This window comes from Eulemur rufifrons, chromosome 13 (assembly GCF_041146395.1).
Source record: "Eulemur rufifrons isolate Redbay chromosome 13, OSU_ERuf_1, whole genome shotgun sequence".
Lineage (NCBI taxonomy): Eukaryota > Metazoa > Chordata > Mammalia > Primates > Lemuridae > Eulemur > Eulemur rufifrons.
This window is the reverse complement of record NC_090995.1, coordinates 11,158,254-11,171,304: the sequence shown is the minus strand read 5'-3', so window position 1 is coordinate 11,171,304 and position 13,051 is coordinate 11,158,254. Positions and strand designations below refer to the sequence as shown.

Genomic DNA, 13,051 nt, shown 5'->3' with positions numbered 1-13,051 from the left:
ATGTCGGAATTATATAGATGAATATCACAAGAGATAGATAAGATATTACAGAGTTGATATTGACCTTCAAATTCACACTATGAAATACTCAGTTATAAAACTACACATTAAGAAACTCCTTGATGCCGTTTCAGAAACTCCTTTTTCCAGCTTATTTTCTAGTATCGAAAAATATCTAAACAGTGTTTTAATTCATGTTTTGTGTGTGCTAAGAAGCAAATTGCCAGAGACCGGGGAAGGGTTAGTGGCATTGTAAAAACACTGACATCTACGTTTCTAATCAGAACTAATTAGGGTCCTTCAATCTCTCCACATTTGTAGGTCAGCTTATCTTTTCTCATGATTTAAATTGATTTTTATAAAGATATTGTTCTAAAATATACCTAAAATTGGCCCTAGAATTAAGAAAGAAATTAAGTAACATATTAAAGAAACTCTGCAACACAACTTTGTCCGGAATTTGTCTTGAGACTCTCCTCAAACAAATTAGTATGAAATAAGACCACAAGGTGTTAAAAGCATGTAGAATCTTTATTTTATGACATGTGTCTTTTAAAATTACTGCCTAACTTACAGGTGATCGTGTTCTCGCTGTCAATGGAGTTAGTCTGGAGGGAGCTACCCATAAGCAAGCTGTGGAAACACTGAGAAATACAGGACAGGTAACATCATTATTCTAACTTTTTAAGGTACCTTAGAAGAACATAATGTGTGATTAATATCAATTCTCATTGAGATCTCTACATTTATTAGTTAATGAAAAAACCAAGTCTGATTTCATGTAACCATTCTAAGGGGTTTTTTTCCTTCTCCAGTTGAGAAGCAAGTATTATAAGAAGAGGTTTTACTGAGGAAGCTGGCTTTCTATGTCATATTTACCTCTTGCATTACCGAAAAGATCTGACAGGGGGAAGGGTGGAGATTGCATTTTTTAAATTTTTTATAAACATCTGCTAATTTCAAGTGGCTTTTACTCCTAGTCCTTCTTTAGCCCAAAGGCTAAATTCATTATGTTCAAATATATTTTGAGTCAGAGAGTTTAGCATATTATTTATAATGGTTTTTGTATTATAGTATAATGGTGATTTTTTTTCTAATACCTAAATTTTCTATAGCGTATTTGTTATTGTCATAGATTTCTAACATGTTTTTATAACAGATTTTTTTCTTTCTAATCATCTATCTTTCCATACGGAAAATAGTGAACACTTGATTTTGAAACTTTTATTAATAATCTTTGTTTCTGTCTATTTTTCTCTTCCTCTACCTATATTTTATTGGACCAGGTAGTTACTTTAAATGATTTTATACCATCGACTATAGAAAGTCCTGAAAATTTATCTGTTTTCTTATCATTCTTCTAATTAATGAAGTGCTATTCCCTTTATCCAGGTGGTTCATCTGTTGTTAGAAAAGGGACAGCCTCCAGCATCCAAAGAACATATCCCTGTGACACCACAGTGTACCTTTTCGGATCAGAATGCCCAAGATCAAGCCCCAGAAAAAATGGTGAAGAAGACAGCTCATGCTAAAGACTACAGCTTTGTCACTGAAGGTCAGGCTTTGGGAGACTGTCATCTCACCTTTAAACTACTCCTGGCTTATTTAAATTTGATGTTTAAATGTTAGCTTACAATTCATCCCTGGTTTCTTTAATTATTCTGGTCAAGTATAAATAATAATCGGATGCAACACCATATAGAAGTAAAAGACAGAAACATATTTGCAGCTCACAGAGTCTGAAAGACTTTGGATAACGAAGTCATGCATGGTGATGGTCATTTAATAATGCCTTAAATAGTTGTAAAATTCAAAAGGGAAAAAATAAGTAGAAATAATCACTGAGATGGCTTCAACCCTGTGTGAAACCTTGACTCTTAGATTTTCTGTATTTCTATTTAATTTTATGGATTAGTGAAGCTAACCCTAGGCAGAAATTCACCTAGTAATTCCCAGATACTGGTCTTTGTTCTACCAACTATTCTAGCCTTTGAACATATCACTAATTGGTAGTAAAATAAGAAAATTAAGAATGATATATTAGTGGTTTTTCATAAGGCTAAATGTGTTCATAATACTGCCATATGCTCTTTATTCTAGGATTCCATCTATATTCCTTTTAAGGAATCTTTTATAAGTAATGGTGGTAGTATACAGTAATTGTTTTCTATTTTATTTTAAATCCCTATTTGATTACACAAATGTTAACAACTCTGTATCAGTCCCCAAAATAGGAGAAAAAATAGCCCAGACTATATTTTTTCTGATTATGAAAATAAAATTAGCATGCCTACTTCATCACACTGTTCTTTATTCTTTATATCTTCCATCATTCATTCTTTAAGTACGTTTTTAAATTCTTTTCTGGTTATTCTTCTTCTATTTTGCTGATGAGAATTTTATTGGAATGCCACTGCAATTTATCTGGATTAAATGATACCTCACCAAAATATTATAATGTCAACTTCTGCATGTCCTCCTCTAACATTTATTTTGCTCCTTATCTCTCCCACTGTATCAATGAATTCCTCCCATCCTCTCCTTCCTTGGATTTTTTCCCTTTTTTTCTCTGTTATTATACTGTCTTTTAAAACACATAGCATGGAAGCAAAATTCCATTTTTAAAACCTTGCTTTCAGAATTCTCCTTTGTGTTCAAACAGCTTAGTTCATGCAGTTAGTTGATTAAATTAATATTTCTTAGAGATAGGGAGATACTATAAAATAGGATTTGAGTATAGTATTAATATAAGGGTACAGTAGGTACATATAGAGTTGTAAATATTGTGGTGAAATGGGCTTTTTAAAATGTGTCTGAAAGTTTATGTTTATATGTTCATATATAATCACAGCATGTTAAGAATATTTAAATTTTTTTATATCTTTTTCCTCCAGAAAATACATTTGAGGTAAAATTGTTTAAAAATAGCTCAGGCCTAGGATTCAGTTTTTCTCGAGAAGATAATCTTATACCCGAGCAAATGAATGTCAGCATAGTAAGGGTTAAAAAGCTCTTTCCTGGACAGCCAGCAGCAGAAAGTGGAAAAATTGATGTGGGAGATGTTATCTTGAAAGTGAATGGAGCCTCTTTGAAAGGACTATCTCAGCAGGTGAGCCTGTAGAATGTAGAATGTAGCGTTTTTAATGATGAGATGGGATTGGCCTTTCTAGATGGCTTTATAATGCTGTACCTTGTTTGTCATTCATGGTACCCCCCAGGAAGTCATATCTGCTCTCAGGGGGACCGCTCCAGAAGTATCCTTGCTGCTCTGTAGACCCCCACCTGGCGTGCTGCCGGAAATTGATACTGCTCTTCTGGTGAGACCTATGGAAACTAATTTATTTTTTTATAGAATATCAATGTAGTGATTAACTAATTCAGCTGTACTGGTTTCATCATGGATTGATGTCCTGGGTTTTATATGTAGCAGCTTCTTTAGGAGTATTATTTTGTGTGTGTCACTTTAACCTCTTTGAGTATATTCCATAGTTATAAAGTAGTTCAATTTACTTTCTCTTCTTTCCTTTCCAATTCTAGAATTTCAAGAATTTGTTTTCTAAGTAGAAAAAGACATCAAGTAATGGTTACAAAAAAACCTTTTGTCTATTTCTTCATTGAACCAAACAAGGAAAAGTCATTCTCATTCTGAGCTAGTTTGGATAAAAATGAAAGTTATTTGAGATTTTTAGCCTTTTTTTTTTTTTTTAACACTGTAAGTCACAGAGAAAGAGCTATGTTTACCCATTTCCCTTTCTTATATCAAGGAAGAGCTAAGGAATCTACAATCTACTTTGATGATAACTTACAAATTGTATACTGACTGGTCAAAATCTAAACACAGATGAATACTAATATAATTAAAGAAAGACTGCCTTTGGCCTTTCTACTTAAAATAGTCTTCCACTACCAGTGAATGGTAACTCTGGATGTGAAAGACAGGATTATCTGGGCCAGAAGCTTTAACCCTTTTATTGGGGGAAGGGAAAGTATTAGGAGGACATTAATAAGAAAGTAACATTTCTGTAAGATGCATCATAAATAGCATTTTTAAAGACTACATTGATTGGGATCTCGATCATTGACAGGAAGAACCGAATGGAACTCTTCTGATGAGTACATGGATTGATATCGGTTTCTAGAAAAGAACTGGAAAGTATTTAACAAGGCTTTTTAAAAACATCCTACATTCTGACAGTGTAGAATATTACAAGGAAATAGAAACTCAGGTGAAAATTTACAAAGAAGTTTTCCTAGATTTCTGTTAATAGTGAAAAGCTAGAAATAACTCTGTAAATAATAAAAGGAGAAGGCTAAAATAAATTAAAGATAGAGCCATCCATAGGACCATTATCCAGGTATTAAAATTATTTCAAAGCATATTTAAGGCCTTCAGAAAATACTCGTGATAGAAACCTGAATTTTGAAATAGGAGATAAAGTACAATGTGTATTACTCTAATTCTGATTTAAAGTATAAATTATACATATTAATAGTTAATCATTTCATATATGCATACTTTCTCTAATGAGCATATGTTACTTTTATTATGAGAAAATCAATTGAATATTTTGGTAGAAAGCAGTGTTGTTCAGTAGGTTCATTTTTAATTAAATGTTTCTAAAATTAATATAAGTTGTCACACACTGATCCTTTTATATGTGTTCCTGACAGACCCCACTTCACTCTCCAGCACAAGTGCTTCCAAACAACAGTAGAGACTCTTCTCAACCCTCGTGCGTGGAGCAAGGCACTAGCTCAGAGGAAAATGAAATGCCTGACAAAAGCAAGAAACGTTGCAGGTCCCCATCCAGAAGAGACAGTTACAGCGACAGCAGCGGAAGTGGAGAAGATGACTTAGTGAAAGCTCCAGCAAGGATATCAAATATGACCTGGAGCTCAGCTTTGCAGCAGACTCTAAGCAACATGGTGTCACAGGCACAGAGTCAACAAGAAGCACCCGAGAGTCAAGAAGACACTATCTGTACCATGTTTTACCATCCCCAGAAAATTCCCAATAAACCAGAATTTGAAGACAGGTATCATCCATATTATGTGAAGCACCAAAAGCAACTGGCTGTTGTTAGTAACAGTAGCAGCAACATAAATTGCTCTAAGAATGTAGTGTGTCTGTGTGTGAACTTCACAGCGTTAGGCAGGTGGTGAGTCTATTGGATGTCTAGCTGTTGTGACTGACAGTTTCGGTTATCAAACCAGTAAGCTCTCAAGCCAGTCAGCTGGAGCCTTGCTTCCCTCTTGAGCATGTTTACTAGTAATGGAGAAAGTTGTTTATATTTCATGTTCAGTCGTACTACTTAACCAGAAAGAGAAGAGACTTATTTAGGTAATGATGCAGTGGGAAAGTAGGGAGCAGAAATGGAAAGGTAAGAGGGGAAAAGAGGATACAGAGTTTGCAAAAAATAAACAAAAGATGTGCAAAAGACACAGAAGATGGGGAAAGAAGAAATGATTGAAAGCGTATAAGCATACAAAGAGAAAGACCACATCTGCACTTCTAATAGTTACTCGTGCATTTTACTGTTTGATTATATCTGTGTATATCCAGGTCAAGTTTTATGTTTCTTTCTATTCTTTCATCCAAAATAATCATAGGTGTAAGACTTTTATTCTTCTCTTATTTCTTCTTTGGCTTATGTCGAAACACACATTAGGCTTCTGATAACATTAGCTTCATCCTTGAATTAACAACCAGGAATCAAAAGTATATTAATTTAACCTATCTTACTGCCTTTATGCAGCTTAAAGAGCTTCTTCAAAATAGAACTAGACAGAGAATAAATTATTGGTAATGTTAGCATTTAGTAGATATACAATAAATTCATAGTCCAGAGTCAGACAAAAAGTGGCTAGGGTCCCAGTCAAATTCAGACGTGAATATTCGCTAAGCATTTTCTGTTTTGGACGCAAACTTACAACATTGACATTGAAATGTATTTGAAAGTAGTCTTACTTCCTTGTCTCCATAGTAATCCTCCTTCTCCTCTACCACCTGATGTGCCTCCTGGGCAGAGTTACCAACCCCAGTCAGAATCCGCTTCCTCTAATTCAATGGACCAATATCATACACATTACACACCTGAACCAACTAGACAAGAAAACCTGACATCTCTAAAAAACGACTTGGAAAACCACCTGGAAGATCTTGAGCTGGTGAGTTGTTTCATTTGTATTTCTTAAGTTCCATATATTCTCAAGGAAGATGTAGACACAGTTTCCCTTTAGTTAGAGAAAAAGCTAACTTTTAGAACTGCTTCATGTCTGAGTCTATTAAGTGGATAACATATCTGGTATGTTGCTCTGTGAAGAAATTAGGGAAAAGGGGAGAAAGGCCTGGTTATAAATCCTGACTCTACCACTGACTTGCTGCAGCTTGACAGACACCTGTGAACAAATCACTTAATTCTGAATCTTCGTTGCTTTGGCTGTAAAATGGAGCTGGCAGCCTCGCAAGATTATGGGGAAATAGCATAGGAAAAGCTGTCGTATCTGCTACAGAGTAGATACTTAGTAAATAATATTTTGTCTCTTTCTCAAATTCTGATTGGTTACTTATTTAAATTTTAATCAACTTTGAATGTAATTTTTTTCTCTTCCACACTTTTTTGTGTGTCCAAATGGAATTTGCTTTGCAATAATAGCCCTAGAACTTCTAAAAGTACAAATTAGATTTAGAAGCCAAATTTCCAAGCATAATATCCTTCACATTGATTAAAAGTCAGCCTTTTTTAATACTGCTCTTCTTATCTAAGTAATAAATGTTTATTGTAGAAAAATTATAAAGAAGATGAAAACCACTTATAATCTTACCACCCAAAACCATTAACATTTTGAAGTTAATCTTTCCAGATATGTCGTTTGCCTGTAATTTTGTGTGTTTGTGTGTGTGTGTGTGTGTGTGTGTGTGGCATATACATTTTCAGTTTCATTCTTAGCAAGAGAGTGAAAATCGTCTTTGAATAATTTTTCTTAGAAATTTGTCATCACTCATATAAGCAAGCTCTACATCTCAGTTGAAATCTTTCAAAAATATTTCATTTGTTTACACAACTAAATGAATAAAGTTGTGAGATATAACCACCAAAAGACTTCATATTTTTACCAAAAAGAAAACTGTCTTTTGTGGCTCTTGGCATTTATCTCAGTTGTTTAGAAATACGTAAAGAATTTTCCTGACTCTTACCTCCAAAATCATTCTTTATCATCAAAGTATAACCACTATTGTGTCTTTGTTTATCCTGAAAATATAAGAATGGAAGCCTAAGTAAGTTCTGTCTCTGCTGTATCTAGACAAGCACATAATGTTGTACTTAAACCCAACTTTCCCGTGGGGAGCAGAGGGGGGACATTCTATCTAGAGTTGGGCAGACCTGGCTTCTTCACTTGGACAAGTTAAGTAACCTTTTAAGGTTTGCTTTTCTCCTCTGTTAATCAAGGAAAATAATAGTCATCCTTCTGTTTGTGGGGCAACATAGATAACCTAAAGGAATCACTGTTTTCTTCCCTTAGGAAGTAGAACTCCTCATTACCCTAATTAAATCAGAAAAAGGAAGCCTAGGTTTTACAGTCACCAAAGGCAATCAGAGCATTGGTTGTTATGTTCATGATGTCATACAGGATCCAGCCAAAGGTGATGGAAGGCTAAAACCTGGGGACCGGCTCATAAAGGTGAGACATCTAAGAGGAATGGAAGATTTGTGCAAACATAGCCAAAGAGCAAGCCAGGGCTGGAAAAGGAAGAAAAAGGATGAATTAATATATTATAACACTGTATTTCTCTGTTTGGTTTATGCTTTCCTTTTCTACCACTTAAAAGTAAAGGCCTTGTATAGTCAACAGTTTGGGAAATGTTTAAAGTTTCCTTTTTAATTTTAAAGTTCCTTTCATCTCAGTTAAGGCATACAACAAGCTATCTCAGATCTCAGGGACAGAGAGTTTCTTAAATTACTAAAATGATAAATTTCCTAGATTAGCAAAATAATGAGGCATTTATGAGGGATTTTGCATGATTGTTTCATTATAATGGCTTGATCCTTTCACCTGTGATTTCCACAATAAGGGTGAATACCAGTAAATTAGAAACCACTCTTTATTGTGAATTTCATACTTGCTAATACATATTATATAAAAAGTTAGGGAAATTATTGTATTTTCTTGGCAATTTAGCTTCTCTGTTGTAAAAATTACAATCCTAACTGTATAAATTATAATCCTTTCCTCATTTTTGTAGGTTAATGATACAGACGTTACAAATATGACTCACACAGATGCAGTGAATCTGCTCCGAGCAGCACCCAAGACAGTCAGATTAGTCCTCGGGCGAATTCTAGAATTACCCAGGATGCCGGTGTTGCCTCATTTGCTACCTGACATCACATTAACATGCAACAAAGAGGAGTTGGGTAATGAAAATTCAAGCTTTTTGCAGTATAGTATTCTTGGCTAGACTAAAAGTAAGTACTCATATGACTGAGCAAACAAATATTTTGTATTCTTTCAAGGTTTTTCCTTATCTGGAGGTCATGACAGCCTTCATCAAGTGGTATATATTAATGATATTAATCCAAGGTCGGTTGCAGCTATTGAGGGTAATCTCCAGCTATTGGATGTCATCCATTATGTGAATGGAGTCAGCACACGAGGAATGACCTTGGAGGAAGCTAACAGAGCATTAGACATGTCACTTCCTTCAGTGGTGTTGAAAGCAACAAGGTACTCTGCGTTTATTTGGGAGTTTTGTTTGTTTGTGTGTGTGTGTGTATTTCAGGTTGTTGATTATACTTATGTACTTGTAAAAGATATTACTGAATTAGTAATTCATAGACTAAACTGGACCCTATAAATATATACAACTATTATATATCCATAAGTAAAAAAAAAAAAAAGCGGTATGGGGGGAGGAGAAATCTCACCAGTCACTACTATTAAAGCAAGTATTGTGTGCCAATTGCCTTAGACTTAAATTAAGGTCAGTCCCCAAGTTGAGGCAAAGGAATAAGAATATATAGATCTCCTAGACTTACAATGGGGTTGCATACTGATAAACCCCTCATAAGTTGAAAATACTGTAAGTAAAAATGCATTTAAAATGCCTGATCAACTAAATACCATAGCTTACGAGCCTAACCTCCCTTAACGTGTTCAGAACACTTATATCATACATCCTACAGCTGGGCAAAATCATCTGACACAAAGCCTATTTTATAACAAAATGATGAATCTCTCATGTAATTTATTGAATACCGTACTGAAAATGAAACACAGAATGGTTGAATGTGCTGAAAGCATGGTTTCTACTGAACGTGTATGACCTTTGCTCCGTCATGAAGTCCACCCACTATAGGTCGGGGACTGTCAGTATTGATTGGCCTAAGCCAGCTAGGGTGGGGTCAGTCCTACCCAAACCCCTCGTCTGCTACCCCGGAGGCGTGGAACTAACACATCCACTCTACCTCATGACAGTTTCCTCTTGCTGCTGTAAAAAATTACTACAAATTTAGTGGCCAGAAGCAATACGAGTTCATTATCTTAACAGTTCTGAAGGTCAAAAATACAAAACGGGTCTCGCTGTGCTAAAATCAGGGTGTCGGCAGGGCTGCATTTCTTCTGCAGGTGCCAGGAGAAAAATCCATTTCCTTGCCTTTTCCACCCTCCAGAGACTGCCAGCATTCCTTGGCTTACGGCCTCCTTCCACCTTCAAAGCCAACCACCACAGTACCCTCTCCATCTGTGGCTACCTCTCTTCCTCTGACCCTAAGTTTTCTGCCTCCCCTTCCACTTATTAGGCCCTTTATGATTACAGTGGGCCCACCCATATCAAAATCCTTAACTTGATCACATTTGCACAGTCTCTTCTGCCATATAAAGTAACATTCTCACAGATTCTGAGGATTAGAACATAATCATCTTGGGGGGTGGGGGGAGTGCATTATTCTGCCTACCACAATGCACATGAATCCAGGCTGTCTAGATTACCGGCTTAAGTTATATAAGGGAAAATTCACTTTTTTGTTTATGAATTATTTCTTTCAAAATATGAGACCTTGATATTAAGTCATTGATAATGAACTTTATCTGTTCCTTCTGAATCTTTAAGTTAGACTGTGTACTTTTTTCCTTGAATGTAATCCCTGGCCTGATCCCTTCATGTTTCCAAAAATTGGATTAACCTAGTTATTTTCATAGGTCTAGCTGAATGTTAATTACTCTGGGAGGAAAGTGTTTAAACAACTATGAAAATATTTTAGTGAAAATTAACATTTCTGCTAACCTCTTAGGTTCGCATATATTCTAGCTGAATATTTTGCCTCAAAATTAGTAGAGCACTCTTCACCCCATCCCTGAAGTCACTTTCTTTTATTTTTCTACTTTTAGCTATAATCACCAAAGATATATTAATAATAGTAGTTACAATTACTTTCTCCTTCATTCTTCTTCCAGCTCTCTCTCCACTGTTATATATATCTGCCCTCTTTTATTAAAGTCCACAGGGTAGCAATAGAGGAGGGATGTATGTTTAGGATAGTTATCTGTATGTCAAGAACTGTTAAGGGTCTGGGATTTTACCCTACTTGCAAGTTAATAAGCTAGCCTGTTATTGTTTCACGGATGCTAGCAGAAGACATAAAACTCATGGATCAGAGATAAAAGATTTTATTACCAATGCACAGCAAGCAGCATGAACATGGTGTTGGTGACAGTTCCACTTGTCCTCTAAGTCCCATAATGATGCCATATGCAGGCCTAGAGGTTTCCTACACATGCAGTGGATTGTATTGTAGAAGAGGACTGCTCTAAATACAACCCGCCATTTTACAGCAGCCTGTAAGAAAGCTTGTTTTCTGAGCGGGGAAAGAAGTTACCTCATTCCTCAAGGTTGTTTGTTTACAAACACAACCTTGATAAATAGCCCAGATAAAAGAGATCAGGGCCTTGTATTTTGGGGCTACCCAGGAAGAATGTATAGGGATGCTTAGTGTGCCCGTGGCTTATTGCCTCTGCCAACACTGTATACGTTAGGCAACCTCCGTTTTCCCCTCAGGTATCAGAAACAGTAAGATGGAATTCCTATCCTCTATTTCCAAAGTGCTATTTTGGGGGCTGTTTTTTACTTTGGGTGGTATCATTCTTCTTATAATCCTTTGAATATAAATATTTCATCTTGATTTTCACTTTAATCTATGAGAAAAACATCAGGGGCTTTGTATGTATAAAACTTAGTGATCTGTGACTTCTAAGTTAAACTATCTTTGAACCATCAACTGACAGTCAACTCAGTTATGAGGTCATGAATATTAGCAGTGTTTTAAATGGAAAGGGAAATAGCCTGATATGTTGAACTGAAGCCCAAAGAAAGATTATACAAAGAAGTGATTCTTACTCTTTTAGGGGTCAAGAGTCTCTCCCTCCAGAGAATACATAGATGAAGACTCTCCTAAATTTTGTCTACAGCTTCAGAGAGTGGCTGGGCCCCCTGAAGCCCATCCAGAATAAAACTTCTGAGGCTAGCTAACAGATGGTTCAAAGGATATTTAAACAAATATCTTAAATATTTTTCACTTGTCTTTTCCGTTTTTACAACACAGAGATGGTCATCCAGTGGTCCCCAGTTCAAAGAGGTCGGCCATTTCAACTCCAAAGTCAACCAAAGCCAATGGTAAGGATATAGTCATTTTATGACACGAGTACAGGTGGAGTATCCCTAATCTAAAAATCTGAAATCCAAAATGCTCCAAAAATCTGAAACTGTTTGAGCCTTGGCATGACACTCAAAGGAAATTCTCACTGGAACATTTCAGATTTCAGATTTTTGCATTTGGGATGCTGAACTGGTAAATATGATGCAAATGTTCCAAAAACAAACCAAAAAAAATCTGAAATTCAAAACACTTCTGGTCCCAAGATTTCAGACAAGGGATATTCAGCCTGGGATTATAGAGAGGTACTATTTTTTTTTCCGTCATTAAAATGTTTTCATTGCCCTTCCAAAATGTTTTACAGGATCCTTAAAATATATATATATATTTTTTAAAGGAAAGCATCTGTAAAATTCAGGGTATAATAGAAAATAGTAGAACAGAGTGTACCATGGAATTTAGAGCCTGATAGACCTGAGTTTATAAGTCCTGTGTGACCTTAGCAAGTTACTTGAGCCACATGTAAGCCTCTATTTCGTATAAGTAAAATACGAATATTATTAGTATCTACCTTGTAATGTTATAGCAAGGCATAATTATAGTAGTACATGTGAAACACTTACCATAATGCTTGTCAAACTGAGGCACAAAGAAGTTTCATAATTTGCCCAAGCTCACAGAGTTAATAAAGAGTCAGAGTTTAAACCCAGGAATTCTGATTTCATACTCATTTATATTATCAGGCCCAATAAATACAGCTTTTATTGCCAGTGTTAATATAGTAAGAAGAATGTTAGGCACTGGGGAATGTGGCTGAACTTACTGTATTCAAAATGTAAATTCAGTACTTCTTACATAACTGATCTTTTAGTTATCAGGCAGTAGTCTCTAAATACCAACGGTAAGCTAAAAGAAACTATCGTAGGTGTTTATCTTCTAAAAGCTAAAGCACGGGGGTCCTTTTTGCTGCTCTATATAGTTTTAGTTCACATTAGTGAACTAAGCAATCAGAAGAGTATTTTTCTAGTGATCTCTAAGAAGACTTTTGTTTGTAACTTTCTAGACTGAAAGAGCAGCGGGGCCCTGCTGCTGTTGTGAAGGCCGCCTGGTCATCTGTCTGTATGGGGTTCTCTGACTTAGACTCCCATAGAACCAATTTCTCTACAGGTTACAAATCTCATACAGTATCCATAATAGGAACTGTCCTTCCATGACAGGAATTTAAAATAGTACAATCATTTTGGAAAACAGCTAGACAATTTCTTGAAAATTTAAACGTATGCCTGTAATATGATCCAGTCACTCTACTCGTGCTTGTTTACTGAGAGGAAAGTCAGCTGCATACACAAAAACTTGGACAGAAATGTCTCCAGCGATTATCCTTGTAGTAGCCAAAATTT

General features: G+C 35.6%; 1 protein-coding gene across 8 annotated transcripts in view; it reads left to right on the top strand.

Moving 5' to 3' along the window:
• The window catches only part of PTPN13 (protein tyrosine phosphatase non-receptor type 13), a 149,987-nt gene that overhangs the window by 115,540 nt on the left and 21,396 nt on the right, over positions 1–13,051 (top strand). For all 8 annotated transcript variants that reach the window (XM_069485536.1, XM_069485534.1, XM_069485530.1 and 5 more), the window contains 10 exons: positions 577–662; positions 1,393–1,555; positions 2,895–3,109; positions 3,219–3,317; positions 4,672–5,036; positions 5,985–6,168; positions 7,525–7,683; positions 8,246–8,417; positions 8,517–8,727; positions 11,601–11,671. In XM_069485536.1, coding sequence (XP_069341637.1) covers positions 577–662; positions 1,393–1,555; positions 2,895–3,109; positions 3,219–3,317; positions 4,672–5,036; positions 5,985–6,168; positions 7,525–7,683; positions 8,246–8,417; positions 8,517–8,727; positions 11,601–11,671 — 1,725 coding nt within the window. The remainder of the gene's footprint in view (positions 1–576; positions 663–1,392; positions 1,556–2,894; positions 3,110–3,218; positions 3,318–4,671; positions 5,037–5,984; positions 6,169–7,524; positions 7,684–8,245; positions 8,418–8,516; positions 8,728–11,600; positions 11,672–13,051) is intronic.